Genomic DNA, 22,605 nt, shown 5'->3' on the forward strand with positions numbered 1-22,605 from the left:
GGGTGTCGCCATCATGGTAATTCCGGTACCCTCTGTGATGGTTGCGGGGTCTGCTATCCCGCTGGAGCTGAACAAAATCTCTAAATGAGAGGGCTTCCCTGAACTCCTGCCCATAGGCCTGGTACTCTACAAAATAATCACCCATATGTCTGGGCTCTGCCTCCTACTGGGCTATGGCCCCCGTGTCTGCTCCTAAGAAAGTGGGCATGGTAGAGCATGTAGGGGCATGTGAGGCCACCTACTGCGCAGTATCACGCTGCTCTGGCAAGTGATGGGATGCGCCTGATCCCTCACCAATCTGAAAAACTCGTGGGCTCTCATGCTGTCTGGCCTCTACTGCCGTGAATCTCTGCCCCATCACCTCAATCTGCCTCAACAGATCCTACACTGATTTGAGGAGCGTATCCGCAAATCTCTTCCCGTCCTCGTCGGCCATCTGTTCTGCGTCCACTACTGGCTCTCTCTGTTTTGCGTCTACCACAGGCTCCACATGTTCTGCGTCCACCACATGAACACAGTCTCCCTCCCCGTAGGTATTCTCCAACCTACGTCCAGTGTCTCTGTACCTCCTACCTCTGTAACAGTTGTAGGGTTTTTCCCCTGCTGTCATAGATTGCTAGCTCCACAGGCTGAGCCGATCTATGCTCTGATACCATTGTAATATTCCTAACCCAGAATATTCCTCAAACCCCAGCAAAAACTCCAACCAAATATGTGCAAATGGTATAATAACCCAGAAGTGATAAAATAACAGTGGAACAACATATAATAATGTAAACCAGAAATATAAGCAGATACGCAAGAAATGCTAAGCCATTTTATTATACTGAGCAATAAAATGAGTACAAGAGGTGATTAGACAGATGGCACCTCGACTTGCACAAGGCAAGTGAAGAAATACTCTCAGAATGACAAGAATGGCCTCTCTGCATGGATGCTGCTGCTGCTAGAAAACAATGATGATTTGGGGCTGCTCCCCTCCTCGGACAAAGCTGAAACTATGGATTCGGGCTCTACTCAAGAAACCCAGAAACACCCAGAAAGCTTTCCTGGAATGGCCGACCCCCGAAAAACACCCTCTTGGGGTTCTGCGCAATTCCTCAATGCCCTGCGCTGCCACTGAAGAAAACCCCTCTAAACTCTACCTGAAACACTGCCTGAAACCCTGCCAAAAATCCTCCAATGAGACAAGAGCTGGACCCCTGCTCAATCTCCCAGCATAACTCCACCTGCAAAACCCCAATCCAGCACTACAACCAAAAAGAACTGTGTCCCTCTCCAAGTGTTGTGCAGTCCTCCAGAATGCTGATGAAACTGCTGTTGAAATGCTGATAAAACTACTGTTGAAATATCGATGGAAATACCTTGCCCGAGCAGGCACTCGAAGTCCCCCGGGGCTAAGGGTGAGATCTTCGAACGGAGACACTCAATGCACTAAACAGTGCTGTAAACTAGCTAAACAACCAGCGTGCTCTGAAGTCAAAACGACTAGCTCAAAAGGCACATAACTGAATGATCCAAAATGAGGGGGCTCCTCTCTATTTTATAGACTCTGCCTCTCACAATCCCTAGGCTCACTTCCTCCTGCGTGATTCCCCTCTTGCCATGTGTTCTTCCCTCTTGCGCAGTCCCTCCATGTGTCTACGTGGGCCCCATTTCTGCGTCCCCCTTGGCTTCTCCTTAAGTCACAACGTTGTGCTACTAGGAAGTGACTTTTTATTCTTAAAGTGAGTTATGTCCCTTGTCCTCACTTTTTTATTTATAAATAATTATAGAAGGCAAAAATTGGGCAAACTCGAATATTTCAATTAGCCATGGCTAATTAGGAATATTACATCGTCCCAAGGTAGGAGAGTCCCTCTGCCGAAGATACTCTGGACAAACACTTCCCAATCTTCTGAGACAATATTCACGGCTGTCCTCACCATAAGCTCCTGATCCGATGTCACCCCTATAGTAGTGAATTGGTGTCGAATCTCATTCAGTCCTCCAAGGAAGGTGTCAATCGATTGACCCTTCTTCATTTGATACGACCTCATCTGGTTTTCAAGCAACATTCTTCTCTGCACAGAAGTATGTTGGTACAGGTTCTTGAGAGCCTCCCACATCTCAACTACCGTTTCCTTCTCGGCTATATGTGGTACCACATGATCTTTGACCTCGTCAAGGATAATGCACTTGGCCCTCGCCATCGCCTCTTCATACTTGTCGTTATCATTGGAGTCGACTGGGATAGCTATAACCTTCAAGGCGAAGTTCTTGACACGATTCCTGTCAAGCACCGATAAGATTTTGGCCTTCCAGATTGCAAAGTTCGATGCTCCATCCAGTCTATCCTGGTCTCTTACCCCGTGTAGTGCCATGACGCTCATCTACTTCCCTCTTGGATGTTCTCTGTTCGACTCCTCTGTGTCTCTACTTCCCGTCTGGAAGTTCTCTTCTAGACTCCCTCTGAGTCCTGATTTCCCTCTTGGAAATCCTTCTGCCGCTTGTCGAGATGCCCCCTACTCTGATCGTCTTGTACAATTGCACTGCTGATCCAAGTTCGTCGACTAGAAACCCTCGGTAACAACTCCTCTGGCCCTGCTCTATGAGGTACTGTTCTGACTACAGAACTTCACCAGCTCCAGTCTGCAATATTTCTGCAGCCTTCTTGATCCAGCAACTGCCTCTCTGTGAACTGCGTCAGCCCCTCTCTGCCTCACGCTGGCTTTGCATCACCCCAGATGGATCTGCATCAGCCCTGGGATGCCCTGCGTCAGCCCTCTGGCCCTCTGCGTCTGCAATCATGCTCTGATACCATGTTGAAGTTTCTATGTTTACTTAGTTTAGAAACCCTTGATGCACTTATTCTGATTTATTCCTACCTACTTGTTATTTTTCTTTAACAAGTTATTTACAAAGTAAACACTGAAAATAAACACTAGTGCATGCTCAACATATTACAGATCAACAACTAAAAGAAATAAGAACAAACACACCACATGACACCATTATTTTTGGACCAATATCCCCGGAAAAAGCCAATATGGGAAAACCGGTGCAGCTATCTGAGGGTTTTCTTATTAAGCAATATCAGAGTACAATTTGGGTGCCGAAACTGACCTACCCAACAGAGAATTTCCTTGGCAGTAATAGCCCTCGTTTTCTGACAAATCTACTGGCTGAAACCCTGGATAATCCTTCTGGCAGCTACTCAACAGCAATTTGCCCCAGAAATCCCAACGTCTGCCTAATCTAGACTGTGTCAGCCTCTCCTAGCTCAGCGTTGGCCCTGCGTCAGCTTATCTTGGCTTGCGTCAGCCCCACAAGGCCCTGCGTCAGCTCTCTGACCCTCTGCATCAGCTACGTTGGCCTCTCTAGTGCTCTGCGCAACACTTAGCTGCCTCTGCGTGGCCCTGCGTGAGCACTGGCTGCTCCTGCGTCACTCTCTTTGGCTGCTCTACTGCTCTCCTGGCACTATCTCTGCCTCTTTGTCTCTTTGTATTCAATGCCCCTCAGTTGCTCTCCGATCACTGATTCTATCTCTCTTAGCAAACCCTGCTCTAGAGAATAGAATGACTGATCACTCTAGTGTCTTCTCCAAGTGACCCTCAAGCCTCCTCTTATACTTTTCCTATTGACATCTCAACGGCCGAGATTAAGTCCCTAATCAATGGCTAAGATTAGATCTGGCTTGATCCATGTCTTTTGGACCATTCTAACATAGATTCATATTAATACACATTAATATTTTATTGGACTCCATTAAAAATATTAATTATTTTAATATCTCATGATCTGTTTAGAATCTGCCCAGACCCTTTCTGGGTATTGGAGATCTCATGTGCCCCAACCTCTCCACCAAATTTCGTGACTAGAGCACATCCGATGCTACCCCAAATCAACACTCCCTCTTAGCGAGGACTGTGCTCGAGCAATACTCCTCACTGAGTATTACTTTGATCATCCGACATCGGTACCTGTGCTGATGGTAGGCCTTCCTGCTCAACATCCTCTGCACTGCTGCCTTCTGTACTACTGCCCATGGTTCTGCCATTGCCACTGCTGTATCTGTACGACAGCTCCCTCTGCATCCGTGCTGCTGCTAGTCCTTTCTCCCAGCACTGCATTCGCACTGCACCTCCTCCCATCAAGTTGCATCGTGCTGCACATTGCTGCACTGCAACTCAGTTACTTGAGAAGCAAGTAATTGATCTCCCAACTGACCTCCCTATTGGGCTAGAGACACCCACTAATACTAAAGCTCCCTCTGCCGCTGACAAGTGCTCCCTCTCTCTGACCTCTACGCTGTTGCAACAACTCTCCTGCATCTCGCACAATTGCACACCTCTTTGTGCCGTCCTGCACTGGTGCAACACTCCTATGCCTCTTGCACTGTTGCAAACTGCTAGCTCTACGCTGTCGCGAGACTCCTGCACTATAGCTCTCTCTGCCGCTCCATCCGCATCCATCTCTACCCACCCAGCCAGTCCCGCTACTCCTCGTCGGGGCTCCCGTAGCAAGGTCTAATCCAAGAGGTTGGGTACCTCGAGGACCTTGCCCCTCATCCCCTGTAGTCCATTTGACTACAGCTCAATGTCTCCCTAGTTCCGCTCAAGTGGTGCATGTGCACTCATGGCACAATCATCGTCTGTCAAAACTTCCTTCTCTGCCCGTGCTGGCGCTGCCTTATTCTCGAAAGACTCTCCCTTACTCTTCTTCCTTAGGCACTGGGTCGCATAATGACCCATCTCCCCATAGTGGAAGCACTTGATCTTGGAGAGATCTTTCTTCTTCCGCTTCCCCTACTTTCCCTCAGATGCTAGGGCCACATCCTCCTCCTCCTGCTTGACCTTGATCCCTTTGCTGCTACTACATGTCTTCGACAGCCGACTGATATCTTCCTGGCAAAGAGCTACTCACATCTTGTCCCAAGGTAGGAGAGTCCCTCTACCGATGATACTTTGGACAAACACTTCCCAATCTTCTAAGACAGCATTCAGGGCTGTCCTCACCATAAGCTCCTGATCCGGTGTCGCTCCTATAGTAGTCAACTGGTCTCGGATCTCATTCAATCCTCCGAGTAAGGTGTCAATCAATTGACCCTTCTTCATCTAATACGACCTCATTTGGTTCTCGAGCAACATTCTTCTCTGCACAGAAGTATGCTGGTATAGGTTCTTGAGAGCCTCCCACATTTCAACTATCGTTTCCTTCTCGGCTATATGTGGTGCCACATGATCCTTGACCTCGTCAAGGATAACACACTTGGCCCTCACCATTGCCTCTTCGTACTTGTCGTTATCATTGAGGTCAACTAGGATAGCTATAACCTTCAAGGTGAAGTTCTTGACACGATTCTTTTCAAGCACTGATAAGATTCTGGCCTTCTAGACTGCGAAGTTCGATGCTCCGTCTAGTCTATCTTGGTCTCTTACCCCGTGTAGTGCCATGACGCTCCTCTACTTCTCTCTTGGAAGTTCTCTGTTCGACTCCTCTGAGTCTTTACTTCCCGTCTAGAAGTTCTCTTCTGGACTCCCTCTAAGTCATGATTTCCCTTCTGGAAATCCTTTTGCGCTTGTCGAAATGCCCTCTACTCTGATCGTTTTGTGCAACTGCACTGCTGATCCAGGTTTCTCGGCTAGAAACCCTCGGTAACAACTCCTTTGGCCCTGCTTTGTCAGGTACTGTTTTGACTACAATACCTCACCAACTACGCTCTGCAATATTTCTGCAGCCTTCTAGACTCCAGCAACTGCCTCTCTGTGAACTACATCAGCCCCTCTTTGCCTCACGGTGGCTCTGTGTTACCCCAGATGGGTTTGCGTCAGCCCTGGGATGCCCTGCGTTAGCCCTCTAGCCCTTTGCGTCAGCAACGATAGCCTCTCCGAGGCTCTGTGCAGATCCCGACTTCTTTTGTGTGGCTCTGGCTGGCTATGCGTCACACTTCTTGGCTTTTGTGTTGCTAGAAACAGAGTCTATCACCGCGGGACAACTGTTTTCTGCTACTATTGCTTCGCTTGGCTAATGTCTTTTAGTCGTCCTGTGATTTGCAATCACGCTCTGATACCATGTTGAAGTTTCTAGGTTTACTTAGTTTAGAAACCCTTCATGCACTTATTCTGATCTATTCCTACCTACTTGTTATTTTTTTTAACAAGTTCTTTACAAAGTAAATACTGAAAATAAACACCAGTGCATGCTCAACATATTACAGATCAACAACTAAAAGAAACAAGAACAAACACACCACATGACACCATTAGATTTGGACCAATGTCCCCGGAAAAACCTAATGTGGGAAAACCAGTGCAGCTATCTGAGGGTTTTCTTATTAAGCAATATTAGAGTGCAATCTGGGTGCCAAAACTGGCCTACCCAACAAAGAATTTCCTTGGCAGTAATACCTCTCAGTTTCTGACAAATCTACTAGCTGAAACCTCGGATAATCCTTCCGGCAGCTACTCAACACCAATTTGCCCCAAAAACCCCAGTGTTTGCTCAATCTGGACTACGTCAGCCTCTCCTAGCTCAGCATTGGCCCCGCATTAGCCTATCTTGGCCTGTGTTAGCCTCAGGAGGCCTTGTGTCAACTCTTTGACCCTCTATGTCAGCTACGCTGGCCTCTCTGGTGCTCTGTGCAACACTTAGCTGCCTCTGCATGAGCACTGGCTACTCCTGCGTCACTCTCTTTGGCTGCTCTACTGCTCTCCCGACACTATCTTTGCCTCTCTGTACTCAATGCCCCTTAGCTGCTCTCCGATCACTGATTCTATTTCTCTTAGCAAACCCCACTTTAGAGAATAGAATGACTAATCACTCTGGTGTCTTCTCCAAGTGACCCTCAAGCCTCCTCTTATACTTTTCCTGTTGAGATCTCAACGGCCAAGATTGAGTCCCTAATCAGTGACTAAGATTTGATCTGGCTTGATCCATGTCTTTTGGACCATTCTAACACAGATTCATATTAATACACATTAATATTTTATTTTCCCTAAGTTTAGACTTAGGGACTCTATTAAAAATATTAATTATTTTAATATCACCTGATCTGTTTAGAATTTGCCCAAACCCTTTCTAGGTATTGGAGATCTCATGTGCCCCAACCTCTCCACCAAATTTCGTGGCTAGAGCACATTCGATGCTACCCAAAATCAACATCGTCAATGCGCGGAATAGGATATATGTTCTTCAACGTCTTCTTGTTGAGGGCCCTGTAGTCAATACACATGCGAAGAGTCTCGTCCTTCTTCTTCACCAGGACAACCGAGGAAGCAAATGGACTAGAACTTGGTTTGATGTGACCCAATGCCAACAACTCCTGGATGGCTCTCTTGAACTCATCCTTATAGGCTTTGGGATGCCTATAGGGTGTGGTGATGACTGCCTGCACACCGGGCTCCAACTCTATAGTGTGCTCAAATCCTCTGTCAGGTGGTTGCCTCGGTGGTATGTCTCCAAAAACTACCGAATATTTATCCAGTACTGCCTGTATGTCCGGATGTGGTGGTGTGGCCTTCCGTCCAACCCTTGAAATCCTCAGCTCCACTGCCCATGCTATGTCTCCATGCCTCAAATTGGCCTCCATCCAATGAGCCGAAATTTTCTGAGGGGGGTACAAATGCATGCCCCTAAGAACCACGGGCTTACCATCTGGCCCAGTAAATTCCATCACTAATTGTTTCCAATCGATGGTAACCCAACCAAGGGAATACAACCATTGGACTCCTAGCACCACATTGGTGTCTGATACATCCACCACAAAAAAATGGTTTGTCATCGAATAGTTCCCCATAGTCACTGGTAGAGCAGGAACATATCGAGTACACTGCATAGTCTTGTCCCCTGGTATTAGGACTGAATCCCTCAAACTCTATAGTGGTGATGCCCCTCCTCTGGACCATCTAAGCATCAATAAAATTGTGGGTGGCCCCACTATCTACCAAGACTGAGACACGTTGCCCCTGCACTGTACCTCTGATCCTCAAAGTCAAGAATTTGGGAATCCCGCACAAGGAAGCTAGGACTCCCCTTGTTGGTGCGAAGGATGCTCCTCCCTGAGGTGGTGGTGGTGGTGGTCCTTTCCCTGCTGTCTCCTCGCTGTCTCCCCACCAAACTCCAACTCCTCCTCATCCTCCTGATCATTGTCTGAGAAGACTTCGATGTAATGGGCCTTGCCTGCTGTGCACCGATGACCAGGTGCCCAAGGCTCACGACATGTAAAGCATAGCTTCTTCCTCCTGAGGTCCCTCCTTGTCTCGTCATCCAACTGACCATGCCCTTGGGTTTCTCTCTGCGCTGTGGGTGCTCGAGTGTCACTTCCCTTCTGAGGGTAGGGAGTGCGTGTAGGAAATGGAGCTCGAGCCTTGGGAATGGCCCCCTGCAAATCCCGAGTGCAAGATACTGCCTCCAGAAGAGTCGATGGTTTGCGAGACTTCACTAGTCCTCGCAATGGCTCTATCAATCCCTCCACAAATGTGTATACTCTCCTCGTATCTGACAAATCAGGCACCATGACTGAGACCCTCAAAAACTCCGAGATATAATGCTCTGGATGCCCTGTCTGTCGGAGCTGGGTCAACTCCCTGAAGTGAGCCTCTGGATCCTTCCGATCAAAGCGCTCCACTACTCTCCGTGTGAACTCCTCATAGGAGGTCACGCTGGCATGTCCTAGAGTGGACAAACCATGAAACCACCAATCGTGTGCTTCCCCTTCCAGGTGCAATGTGGCCATCTTGATGGCTTCTACTTCTGTCATTCCATTCCGCTGGAAGTTTGTGTCCAACTTCTCCACCCAAGTACGCTCTATGCACTTGGAAGTGCCATCATATGTAGGGAAATGAATTTTTCCAATAGAACGATGTAGCTCATAGTTTTGAAGGTCAGAGCCTCTCTGAAGTCTGCCCCCATGGATTGCCATTCCCAGAAATGCTCCCCCATCAACGATGAATCCTCACCTCCACCAGTCTCTTCCTGCGCCAAAGGTATAAAAGAGGGTAAAGTAGCTCAAGGATGGCCGCTATGCAACTGAAGAAGGATGATCGAACTATTGAGAGGCCCCAGAAGTCTCTTCAACTACGAACTCCCGATGAGTGCTTCACTCCCGGTTCTGCATTTTGATCTCGTCCAACATCTCCTTCTGCCCTTTTTCCAAATCACTTAAGGATTTCAAGAGGCTATTGAAAGCCATCTCCTCCCTGCTCTTGGGCTCATCCATACTTTCTGCTACCACAGTCTTTCGACAATCCTCCATGTCTGGAGTAATTGCCAACTCCCTTTCCCTACTCTAGTGCCTCTGCCTTCTGTATGTGATATTTTGTCGGTCTTCTTCACTCTCACCACGATTGCGCCAGAATCTAAGCTCTGATATCACTGTAATGTTCCAAAATTAAACAAACAGTGATATACAAAACCAATTTGATTTTTGCATAGAAAAATTAAACTATCAACAAATATTCAATACACAACAGAAATAGGAACCAGCTGAACCATTTTATTTATTAATGGAGCAATGTACAATACAGTGTTACTTGGGAGCGGGAGCGAAAGTGGAGAGCGGGAGCGAAAACAGGAGCGGAAGCGACATTTTCAAAAGCTCTCGGTTTGGGAGCGAATCCCAGAGCGATTTTTAAAAATATATATATTTTTTATATTTTGATACATATATGTCAACAAAAACATGTAGAATGATGAATTCCATATAAAAAACATAAACAAACATAGATTGATCATTGAACCATATCACATCAATCATCTAAAAGTTATAATCTTCATCAACCACGTCCACAAGTTAGTAACATACATATTACAACATATTGACTCTCGTGAATCATGATTCATCAATCTTAAAGTTTCAACTTCAAGCTTTCAAAATTGAAAATTCAATATATAACATTTATCATCATTGATCACCAAAGTTGTACTTGTAAGCTAAGTTTAACCATTACAAGAAATAACATCTAACTGTTAACATGAAATGAAATGTTATAAAATGAATTATGAAATGAAATGAAACAACTTTCACGAAGCATCATATTCATAATTCAGAATCATTACCAATGAGTTATAATTGCCAACTTCAAACTTCAAACTTTCATTGTCACAATCATATATTGTTTACAAAAAATATCATTATGATATGAAAGAGTCAAGAGTCAAGAGTCAAGACTCAACAATTATGAAAACTAATAGAAACTAGAAAAGACAAGTAAACTGTAAATCTATTATCTACTACTGCATGTGGCCCTTGCCACGAGAGTCTAATGTATGAGCAGGTCATGGTGGTCTTCTAGGAGTCTCCCGCACAGACCGACGACCAGAACTAGAAGGCACATGCCCTCCACGTGAGGGTGTAGATGGAGGTGGCGACAACAAAGGAACAAGACTCAGAACTCGAGCACTGCTACTGGATGGTGGAGGTGGCATGGCTGCTGCTTCATCTTCCTCCCTTATAAGTTCCTCTTCCAGTTCTTCAAGATGTATAGTGCCATCTTCCAAATTGTCATCCTCTGGGTGGTTGTCCCAGATTTATATGTTGGATCCTCATAAGCCCAATCACAGTAATGACTCAACAACCTCAAGTTGTAGTGCACATAAACCAAGCTTTCTGCCCGATTTTTATTGAGTTTGTTTCTTTTCACATTATGTATGACGCTGTAGGTGCTCCAACACCTCTTTGTAGAAGAAGTATTTACAACCTGTGATAGAACTTTTTTTGCCAATTTTGGCAAAATTCCATGGCCGCCATACGTTTTCCACCATGTGAGAGCATCAAATCTGTCTCTGTCTTCCATTGCGTGGAAGGTACCAAACAAAGCATTGTTACTGAAGTATCTGCCTATTTCAAGGCGCACTTTAGCACATTCCTCCCTGTCAGGAATCAACTTTTCTAATGCTTCCAAATATCCTTTAGATACCTCTTCATCTATATAGGGTTTGGTCCTAACCCCACCCCGTGGTGCAGGTTGGCCCAACCAAGATGTAGGGTAGTATTTTGGTGTAAGGATATACGCCAAGCAATGTAGTGGAAGATTAAGTTTATTCCACTGTACACACACACAATCGTGAATCAGTTTGTATAAGTCAGGATCATTGTTATGAACAATATCTTTTATTTGCCCCAACATGGTATCCATCTGCTCATACACCTCGCCAATCACTGGTTTATTTGTATTTGCAAACCGAATCATGTGATAAATGGGCTTGGTGAAAGCCAATACTTGCCTCACACGTGCCCAAAACATACCATCAAGAGCGGCCTCCTCCACCAGTTCAAAACCTCGCATGTCAACTGCATTTGTAGCCCTTTCCTTTAATACCTGCCAGTGTGGACTTGATACCATGTTAGCCAATGACTCTCTTACCTTCAAAAGGCGCCTGAAGGTGAGGTAATAGGTACCAAATCTAGTCCTCGGAATCTTCAACAACTCCAATCTTGAGTGACTGCAGAAAAGGCCATGGGTATTGCTATGATTTGTAATAAATTTTATAATTTGTTTGCCTTTCTTGTACAAATCACTAATCCATTTGTATTGTTCATTTTTGTTCTTAACAACATCATGCATCAAAAGGTTCAATGTGTGAACCAAACACCCAGACCAAAATATGTTGGGGTATTTATCCTCAATAATTGCTCCCGCTGACTTACAATTAGGAGCATTATCAGTGATGACTTGGATGACATTGTATGGCCCAATATGGTCAATTGTTTCAAGTAATGCTTCTGCAATGTTGATGCCGGTCTTGAACTTCTCTGAGTAATCATATGCATTTAGAAAGATGGCACCACTAACAGACACAGCAAGAACACTTATCAATGGCTTGCCTTTTACATTTGTCCATCCATCAGATACAATGGACACCCCATGGTCAGTCCAAGAACTTGTCATTCTATTCAAAGAATGTGATATTTTTGCTTTTTCATGATCAAGTCCAACGGTTCTTGCCTTGTCATAGCCAGGGCTCTTGTATCCTTTAGGGGCATCATTTATGGCAGAAACCATTTCGTGCCAATAAGGTGAGCGAAGAACATTGAATGGTATCCCACATGCATAGAGAAACCTGTAAACTTTTGAATCCACATCATTCCTACACCCTTCATCAAGGAAATCTGATATGGTTCTACACCTTAAAGATGGTGACCCTGTGCCTCCATATCCACTGCCTTGGGAGGATGTTGAAGGAGTTCTTTGTGCTTGTGATTATGAGCTTGGTTCAAAGAAACCCCTTGATTTTTTAGATTTGTATTGGGCTTCCTCCTCTTCCCTTATGTATTTGGCTCTATTTGCTGCTGACACACCTGCACAAGTTTTGATTCCTATTTGTTTATCTCCATCCCATAGCATTTTCTCACAGAGGTGTTTTCTGGCACGGGTGTATGAACCTGTGTAATTATTGTTGCAATGGGGGCAATGAAATTTAGTGGTTCCACCCCCTTTCCCTGCTTCAGGCCTGTTAACATATTTCCACAATGGGGTTTGGTCTTGTTTAGTTTTTTCAGCTGCTGAATCATGTTCACCCTCCTCCAGCTCCTCCTCACTGAGGTTTTCATCGAATCCACTTTGTCCCCCTTCTTCATTTTGAACCCTCATTTTCCTACTCTCCAACACCATAATAACCAGAAAAGGAACCAAGAAGAAGAAAGTGCCAAGAAATATAACCATGATGTTTGAAATTTGTAGTTTTGAATCTGCAAAATTTAATAAAATGGAATGGGAATCGGAGTGGCCCAATGGGAAACCGAAATAGAGAAAAATTTATTTATTTATTTAGAAATTAGGAGTAAATTAATAAACATTAAAAAAAAATTGCTAACCTACCTCAAATGCATCCAAGACTCCTTGCTCCTTGGGCACCTTGCTCTCAGTCTCATTCCTTGCTCTCAGTCTCACTCAAGTCACAATGATTCATAAAAGCCCTCCCTCCCTCATTATATAAAAAAAATTCGATTTTAAGCCGCGTGATTTTTTTTTCCTTCCGTCGCATTCGCTCCCGGCCTCCGCGTGCGTCACTCCGGGAGTGAAATTTAAAGCCTGAGAGTGATCGGGAGTGATCGCTCCCAGGCTTTAAATTTCGCTCTTGGAGCGACGGGAGCGATGCTCCCGAAGTCACTCCCAGATTTGGCAGGGAGCGCAATTTTTTTTATCGGGAGCGCGCTTCCGACTTGCTCCCAAGCCGCTCTCGCTTGGAGCATAGATTGGGAGCGGGATCAAGGGGGGTGGGCTCCCTTGCAACACTGGTACAATAGTATGGAAAGAGCATCTGGGCTTGCCTCAAGGGCAAGCTAGACAGAACCTAGGTGTCGACAGTGATCCCAAATGCTAGAAAGCAGCTACTCCTCTAAAGCTCTGCACTGTCTCCTAGTTACGACAACTGCTGGCTGGAAAGGAGTTGTAAGAAACCTCGCCTCTAGTGCTCGGAAAATTATTAAACTTTAGCCACAAACTCCTTTGCCAAAACCCAAAAAAACCTAGAAAGGGTTTGGCCAGGAACCAACCACCCAAATTCGACCTCCTCTATGGCCTACGCCCTCCAAGCGGCTTCAGCAAAACATCCTGCAAGAAATGGCCACAAAGTCTTCCTCCTAGCCTCAGAAAGGAAGCAAACTTCACCCCAAATGGCTCCTCCAACCTCCACGACAAAGCTCAACCTCAAGGGTTGATACTCTACCCACCAAATGAGGTCCCCAAATGCTGCCTCTACACTGGCCCAGGAAGTGCGAAAGTCACATTGCCAAGCCTGAAGCTCAATCAACTCCCAAACTCCCCCAAGGGCTGACAATCCTCCTCAGCCTCTCCTTCGGAAAATATCACAGCAAAACTCCACTGCTCAGCTCCACAAACAACTCGGCCTCCAGAAATACGCACCACCTGGAAGGAAATGCTACTGCTGGAAATCACAATGTGAATCTCCTCCTGAAGAAATGAAGGAAACCTTCCTAGGGTGGCACTCGAAGTCCCCCGAAGAAAGGATGAGCTCTTCGCCTGAAGAACTCGTGCTAAACAGCCAGTGACTCGGCTAAGCAGCTCGAGCAACCAAGAGAAATCGATATACACTCATGAATGAATGAGAAGAGGAGAGTTGCCCTCCTTATATAGTTTTCGTGGGGGAATTTTCCCTCCATTTCGTCCTCCATCATGGGCCCCACTTAACCAACACCATGCAAAAGTTATCTCCCCTCTATGCATATCGAACTAGGGAGTGCGTAATTCCCTAGTGAGGGTGGCCCCCATGTGTAACTTAACTTTAAAACAAAACATCTTCTCCTAGTCTAATCTCCTAATAGCATCGAGTGGGGTTCACTAACTCCAAAATTGGCCCCATAATACAAAATTAAACCTTGTTCCAAAATTATTTAGGAAGGAATATTACATTCTCATCAATGCCAACATTTAAAATATGCAGATGGTAAAAGGTTCGCTCATAGAGGTAAGAAATGCACCCTTTCATTCTATGGTTGGAGGATCCATTAAGAAAAAAATTGTTGAAAAGTGTAACTAGGTTCGGTCTTCATAATGACATGTAATTGTGATTTTATGTAAAGAGATATAAAGAAGAAAAATAAATATTGTAATGCTTACATCATGGGTTTCATGAGCAAGAGATTTTATTTTGAAGTCAAGGCTCCCATTGAGAGCCTTTAGGAATTTTTTCATCTAGTCATAAAAGAATAAAAGAGTCATTGTCATGTAATGAAGTCATGTTACACATTGTATAGAGTCACACTTGTCTATGAAAAGTATTCCTCCAAAACCTTGTCACTTATCCTCTTCAAGTCAGCCTACAACGAATGAAGAACTTGCTAGATGATGTCGGCCTTCCTCCTAATGATCATGTCGGCCTGAGGGACATGAGATAGTGTGTATAAATAGCCACACTTGGCCTTAATTAGAAGTAAGCAATTTGGTTAAGAGAAGTGCGAAGAAGAGCCTACAAGAGAAGTGCGAAGAAGGGATAGTGAAGGAAAGATTCTTCTAGGGTTCTTGTCTTGGGTCATATACTCTCCCACATATGAATGAAGAAGGACCAAAGGCATCAAGAGAAGATCGAAGTAGAGCTTGTTGTTGTGACCTTGTTTGGGCATAGATCTCGCAATAGGGAAGCCTAGGAGAAACACTATTCTAGGGTTTCTGATCTAGGAGACCGAGTTTCTCTGGGTAAGCCGAGAAGAGCAGTAGAGAACGAGATTCTCTAGAATGAGCCGAGAAGAGCAATAGAGACCGAGATTCTCTAGAGGGAGCCAAGAAGAGTAGTGTGGCAAGATAGAGACCGAGATTCTCTAGAGGAAGTCGAAAGGAGCAGTTCAAGAGTAGAAGGAAGCGGAGAAGGGGAAGAGGCAGAGCATCAAGGGTTAGTGACAAGGGTCTTGGAGGATTATAGAGTCAAGGGTCTTTGTCATGGTCTTGGTATTTGTCAATTGAAGATCTATAAGAAGAATTTCTGATTGGGTTTTTCTCTCAAAGAGAGAGGTTTGGTCCTGCTAACAAGCCTACATACTATGTCTCTTGTCTTCTATTGTTTATTTGGTAATTGTCTTGATGAAAAGAACACATTGATAATATAACGAAGAAGATCATAATACAAGAAGTAAAAGCATATCACAAGCAATTATCAAGAAGAGAAATCTTCGTAATCATTATTGCCCTAGATTTCTCAACAGAAATATGGTCATTTGATTTTGTTTTATGTTAGCCTTAATAGAAGGTGGTAGCCAGAGTAATATCCAATGTGAGAGTGGATCCTATACAAAAATATGGTAAATTTGCAGTCTACTAGTAATATTGTCCTAGGTATGAACTCCATGGAAGATTTATGGAAGTGGTATTAGAGCAATATATTTTAGTTTTTGGTAGCATCGGATGCGCTTTAGCCATGAAAATTGGTGGAGAGGCTAAGGCACATGAGTTCTAAAGAACCCAGAAATTGTTTGGTGAAATTCCACCCGGATTGTTTTTTATTAAAATTATTAATATTTTTAATGAGGTTCCTAAGTCTAAACTTAGGAAATTAAAGTATTAATGGGTATTAATCAAAATATGGGTGAGAATGATCTAGAAGGCAGATCAAGTCAATTCTTAATCTTAGCTGGTGATTAGAGACTTAATCTCGACTGTTGAAGTCTCAACGAAAAAAGTATAAGAAGAATGTTTGGGGTTCATTTAGAAACACACATGGAGAGAACAAATTGATCTGGAGTTCGATTTCTGGGTCTAGGAAGCTGAGAATTCGAACTGAGTGATCATTTTGTAGCAGAGGGGCAGGGATAGTTTGGGAGTACTAGACAGAGTGGCGGAGAGACACTAGTGGAGGCATCACAGCATCTAGAAGGACTGACGTTGGGCCAATCTGGGCCCACGCAAACCTGACGCAGAGCCAAAAGATCCATCGCAGAAGCAGAAGCTGCCCTCACGCAGAAAGTTGGAATTGTCGGGGATCTGCTGGAACAGCCGGGAAGGTTGACGCAGAAGGCAGAAGAGACATCGTAGAAGTTGACACAGAGTCTATAATGCTGACACAAGGCCTACGCAGGGCTAGTGCAAAGATAGTCGAGGTTAGCCAGTTCTGCTGCCGGATCAATTAGAATCTATTGGGTGAAGTGTGGTAAAACTCATTCAGTTTTCTGCCATTACATTTTCTTTGTCACTGGATTGTCGGGAGGGCATCCAGCATTGTATTCAAAACTACTGCTTAATAATATAAAACACTCAGAGCTGCTGCGTCGGTTTTCCCGCATTGGGTTTTTTCGGGGACTCATTTGTCCAAAAATAACTATGCCCTATGTATTTTGTTCATTGCTCAGTTTCTTGTTTCATGTAATCAAATTAAATTGGTGTATGCTGCGGAAGTAATTTACTTCAGTATTATTCGGAAAATAACTTGATAATGTATATTAAAATCAAGTAGGTGAAGTAATTCAATTTTGCTGTAGTAGGCGTTCCTTGAGGATAAGAATTTTCACATGGTATCAGAGGATCGATTTTGAAACAGGAAGAGCAGATCCAACACTGAGAAGAGAGGCCAATAGCTGCATTTGATAGCAATTCAAATCCCCTTGAAGGGATTGCGCAGTCCTTGCTGGGAAGCAGAGATTCTGAGGAAATCTCTCTCTGAGAGAGTCGACAGAGGTATGATTTATAGTTCGTGAGTTTGCAGAGGCAGAGGGAGTGACATAGAGCCTCAGCGCAGTGCTTGAAGGACGCAGTTTCTGCCGGGGCAGAAATCTGTCGGAAAAGAGCGAAGACACATAGAAGGGGGATTTTCTCCTCTGAGAACTTTTCTCGCCAAATGTTTGAATTTCTCACTTGCCAAGCAACAGCGTTGAGCAGTGACTAGAGGAGTCAATTCAACAGTTTGGGTGAGATGGCATCACATTGGCTTAGAGATCAGGACAGGTTGGAAGGAGCTTCCAACTATGTCATATGGAAGACTAGAATCTTAGTTGTTCTGGAGGAGTACGATCTCGAAGCTTACGTCAAGGGTGCTGTGGTTGTTTCTGTTGAGAATGATCAGAAGAAGAAGTACAAGGCCGAGCAGGGGAAGGCGAAGAGGTTCATACTCGATGGAGTTCGAGACCATGTGGTCTCACACTTGCAGGGCAAAGATACAGTGCGAGAAATGTGGGAAGCTTTGTCTTTATTGTATGAAGGTTTCTTCGAACTGCAGTTTGCTAGTAACAATGGGATCTACTACTCAGTCGACTGCGATGGTAAGGACAGAAGAACCAATATTACTAGTAGACTCCATTCAGGGTCATCCTTACCATCGCGGTCGACTGAGGAGTAGACCCCACTGTAGCAAGCTGGTCAACATGATTTCTAAAGAACCCAGAAATCATTTGGTGAAATTCCACCTGGATTGTATTTTATTAAAATAATTAATATTTTTAATGGGGTTCCTAAGTCGAAACTTAGGAAAATTAAAGTATTAATGGGTATTAATCAAAATATGGATGAGAATGATCTAGAAGGCAGATCAAGTCAAGTTTTAATCTTAGTCGTTGATTAGAGACTTAATCTCGATCGTTGAAGTCTCAACGAGAAAAGTATAAGAAGAAGGCTTGGGGTTCATTTAGAAACACACATGGAGAGAACAAATTGATCTAGAGAGATTTCTGGGGCTAGGAAGCTGAGAATTCGAACTGAGTGATCATTCAACAACAGAGGGGTAGGGATAGTTCGGGAGTACTGGACAGAGAGGCGGAGAGACACTAGTGGAGGCAACACAACAGCTAGAAGGATCGACGTTGGGCCAATCTGGGCCTGCGTAGGCCTGATGCAAAGTCGGAAGAGCCAGCGCAGAAAGCTGAAACTGCCGGAACACCCGGGAAGGTTGACATAGAAGGCAGAAGAGACAACGCAGATGCTGGTGCAGAGGCTTTAAGGCTGACGTAGGGCCTACGCAAGGCCAGTGCAGAGATAGCCAGGGTTAGCCAGTTCTGCTGCCGGATCAGTCGGAATCTGCCAGGTGAAGTGAGGTAAACCTCACTCAGTGTTCCGCCATTACATTTTCTCTGTCACTGGATTGTCAGGAGGGCATCCAACATTGTATTCAGAACTACTGCTTAATAATATAAAACCCTCAGAGTTGTTACACCAGTTTTCCCGCATTGCGTTTTTTCGGGGACTATTTTGTCCAAAAATAACTGTGTCTTATGTATCTTGTTCTTTGCTCATTTTCTTGTTTCATGTAATCAAATTAAATTGGTATAGGCTGCAGAAGTAATTTACTTCAATATTATTCAGAAAATAACTTGATAATGCATATTAAAATCAAGTAAGTGAAGTAAATTCAGTTTTGCTGTAGTAGGGGTTCCTCGGGGATAGGAATTTTCAGAATATAAACATTTCTACAATGCATGCTTTGTCAACCCAGTTAGTGTCTAGTATGTAAGATTATAGATACACATTAATGATTGAACACCCAAGCTAGTTTAATGGTTAAGGGGTTCTTTTTTCAGATGTATTGCAATGCAAGTCCGTATTGTGTGTAAAAGTTTGTCAAGAACTTGATAGAGCAAAGTATTGACCTTTGAAGGTTTATTGGTTTTTAGAAAAGCTAAATCAAAATAAATAGCATTTCGTTCTTCCATTAATTTTAACTCTTGATTTTAATGACCTTTTCAATAGAATGGTTAAGGTTCTATACATAGCAACCTTGTTAGAACAAGACGTTATTATATGTTTAGGATCAATGAAATAAGTTTGTTTTATTAGTGAAGTTTTCTATGTGTTAGCAGCTCATGCTTTGGGATACCTTATAGCTTAAAATGTATTTTGTGAAAAATCCACGATTGCAATTCACTGGAAATTTATTGCCTATTGATCGCAGTTTATTTGTTATTACGACAAATATCGATAAAATCACAATTGCAATCTTCACCAAAATAAAACATGCTGCTGAAAATAATAGAAACTGAGAGATAAATACACACATAATAAAATTCTGACAGCCATTTGGACTAAATCGTCCCCGGAAAAACCCCGAAGGGAAAACTGGTGCTGCAGAGGAGGGTTTATTTTATTATTATGCAACAAATTTCAGAAGTACAATAATCTGAATGCCCAACTAGCAATCCTCCGGCAAATATTTGGCAAAATAATCTGGAGATCAAGAATCTCCTTTGCAAATCAATACAGCCCCTTCTGGCCTGCTCGCAACCCTTTTTGGCAAGTCGCTTTGTTAGCCGGAATGCGCGCTGCTAGCTTTTTGCAATTTATACAGCCCTGGATCTGTCTCCAACTGGGCCGTCTAGCCTCCCTTTGCCTTTGGAAGAAATTCACCCTGCCTTTCAAACACTGAACTGACCTCCGACAATTGATCAAACCCTTTTCTGGCAACTTGCACTGTTGGACTGGCTAATTTGGCCTCTTCTGCAGACTATTCAGCCTCCCTTTTCTTGCTGCTATGACACTGGAAAAGCACAGGAAGAATCTCCAGAATTCTCTTCCTAAATTTCCTATTGCTCCCCCTCTTTTTGATGCTCTTCCTCTGGCTCGAACTCTTCCCTCGTTGAATCGCTGCGCACTGTGAAATTCACACTGCTTTGCTCTCACAACTGTATCTCTCTCCATCCCTTCGAGCTGCTCTTATAATTTCTTGTTGAGACATCAATGACCAAGATTCGATGTCCATCAATGGCTAAGATCAATTACACTTCATCAATAGAAGCCTTTAGAAAATCTCACACATCTTAATTAATTAACTTTAATTAACCACCTCCCTAAGTTAGACTTGGTAAATAATTTAATTATTGGCTAATTAATTTGATTAAGATGTTTCGGAGTAATATCTCGCGAAACCGTTTCTGGGTTATGGAGATCCTATGTTCCTTAGCCTCTTAGCACCATATGAAAGTAGAAAACCTATCTGATGCTACCACCATAATAAAAAACTAACATATTTGAGGTGAGAATCAATAATTTTCTCCTCCCTAATGTTATGACCAATAACTAGTCAATGGGCACTTTTCTAGTATTCCATCGCTGTCCATAAAGGTTGAAAGATGAATTTGGATTTTTCTATGGATTGCATTAGCACCTTTATCAATGCATCAAACTCCGAGTCATACTGGGGCAATCATTGTTTGCTATAGAGGGTGTAAGCAATCTTTAGCGACATTTGCTTTGGGATACCTTATAGCCTACAATGTATCTGAGGTGAGAATCAATAGTTTTCTCCTCCCCGGTATCATGACCAAAACTAGTCAATGGGCACTTCTTTTAATATTATATCCTTGTGCGTAAATTTGCAATTTTCTATGGATTGCATTGGCCTCTTTATTGATGCATCAAATTCTGAGAAGTACTGGGGCAAACATTGTTTGCTATGAAGGGTCTAAGCAATCTTATGGCCGATTGCTTGACGGTATTGAATGGCTTGTGTGTTTGGAATCTGGGTATAACCTTTTCAAGTGTTCAAATTCTTTCGGAGTCCTTTTGGGTTTGATATATTCAGAACTGATTCATTTCTAATAGAGGAAAGCAAGCCACAGTCATCCCATCAATGATTCTTGTAACATTTGATGTTAACTTTTGTTGTATATGTATTATTTTACAACATGAGACTTCAACATAAGTATAGACCTGATTTTTCACAACTTGATAATATTTATCCAATTAATGAGACATGATGTTGGACATATCATTTAAAAATGTGTCATACTTTTCATGCAGGTGCTGTTACTGGTGCAATAACTACTCCTCTTGATGTAATCAAGACCAGATTGATGGTTCAGGTATCCATTTAACAAGTGATTTAAGCTGTAGTCAATTCATAGACAAGAGGCATTTACTTTTTGTAAACAGTAAGATAGGAGAAGCATGATAACAGTGGTCATCTGACTTTTAATTTTGGCATAGGGAACATCCAAACAATACAAGGGTGTGTTTGATTGTGTTCAGAAGATTGTGCGAGAGGAAGGATCCTCTGCGTTGACAAAGGTTAGTTTTATTTTCAGAACTGATGCATTAGCTGTGGTGAGCCTTTTCTTTCCTTTCTACCCTCATCATCATTGAGAATTCAATCATCATTGAGCCCATACATTCTCTGGATCGAGTTCTAGTTTAAGACACAGCAGCTTATTGCCCAACCTAATTCATCTTGCACAAGACTAATAGTCTGCTCCTACTGTGATAGGGTATTGGTCCACGAGTACTGTGGATTGGTATAGGAGGTTCAATTTTCTTTGGTGTACTAGAAAGGACGAAGAAAATTCTACTGGACAGAAGGCTTACGAATAAATCATCAGAGATTTCAAAAAGTCAATGATTATTGTATTCAATCAGGCAAAATGCATCTTCTTTTGACATTAATGATATTCTTTTGGCCTTTAATCCTCGAGGGATAAAACATCTCACACTAAGAAGCCCGTGACAGTAAAATACAGTATTTGGTTAAAGAAATACAATATTTTGCTGCTTTGGGGTTTTGTTGAAGTTCAAAATAGCAGGGGATTGTAATTCTTGCCATGTTTTAAATGAATTTGATTAAAGCAGTGTATCAGAAATGTCCTGAGAACTCTGCTCAGGTAAGGCACTGGTATTACCTAAGCAGAAGTTACAAATTAGTAAGTACCCATGCATGGTCTCATGGACCAAATCTGTTAAACATATTTATTATGAAAGAAGAATAAATATTATTGGAATTTCTTTTTGACATAAAAGCTTCCTATGATTATTAATATAACATAATGATATGTACAAAGCATTTATAGAAACAAAATGGTGGGCGAGACATGCAATGTTCATAACCACTAGCAACCGAAGAACAACTCAAAAAGCAGGTTGGTTTATGCCAAAACACTCATTACATTTAATCACAACCATATAGAAGTAGAAAATCAATATAGGTCCAAAGAAACAAAAACCACAAAGTATAGCACGCAAGCTTCAACGCTAAACTATCCCTGCAGCTGGTGGGGGCTCATCATGCTCATTTGGTGCTAGACCCCAACCAATAGCATGATTTTTATTGCCAACCACACACTGCTCCAAGCCAACATTGGCTGGTTTGGGCGGCATCAGATCCTCAAAAATGGCTATCGCTAAAGTAGGGATTTTGTCATTGTGCACTGCAGGAGGAGGCTAGTTGTGGTTGTGATCCAACTTCATACAATCCTTCAATCGA

General features: G+C 43.3%; 1 protein-coding gene across 1 annotated transcript in view; it reads left to right on the forward strand.

Annotated features, from left to right (window-relative positions):
* The window catches only part of SAMC1 (S-adenosylmethionine carrier 1), a 317,141-nt gene extending 295,018 nt beyond the window's left edge, over positions 1-22,123 (forward strand). Inside the window, exons 10-12 of the mRNA XM_089418748.1 lie at positions 21,153-21,214; positions 21,339-21,419; positions 21,616-22,123. Coding sequence (XP_089274874.1) covers positions 21,153-21,214; positions 21,339-21,419; positions 21,616-21,747 — 275 coding nt within the window. The 3' untranslated portion in view covers positions 21,748-22,123. The remainder of the gene's footprint in view (positions 1-21,152; positions 21,215-21,338; positions 21,420-21,615) is intronic.
* The last annotated feature ends 482 nt before the right edge of the window (positions 22,124-22,605 follow it).

Source organism: Pinus tabuliformis, chromosome 3_2 (genome assembly GCF_031772625.1).
Source record: "Pinus tabuliformis cultivar Carrire ecotype Pingquan chromosome 3_2, CPIR1, whole genome shotgun sequence".
In the NCBI taxonomy this organism is placed as follows: Eukaryota; Viridiplantae; Streptophyta; class Pinopsida; order Pinales; family Pinaceae; genus Pinus; species Pinus tabuliformis.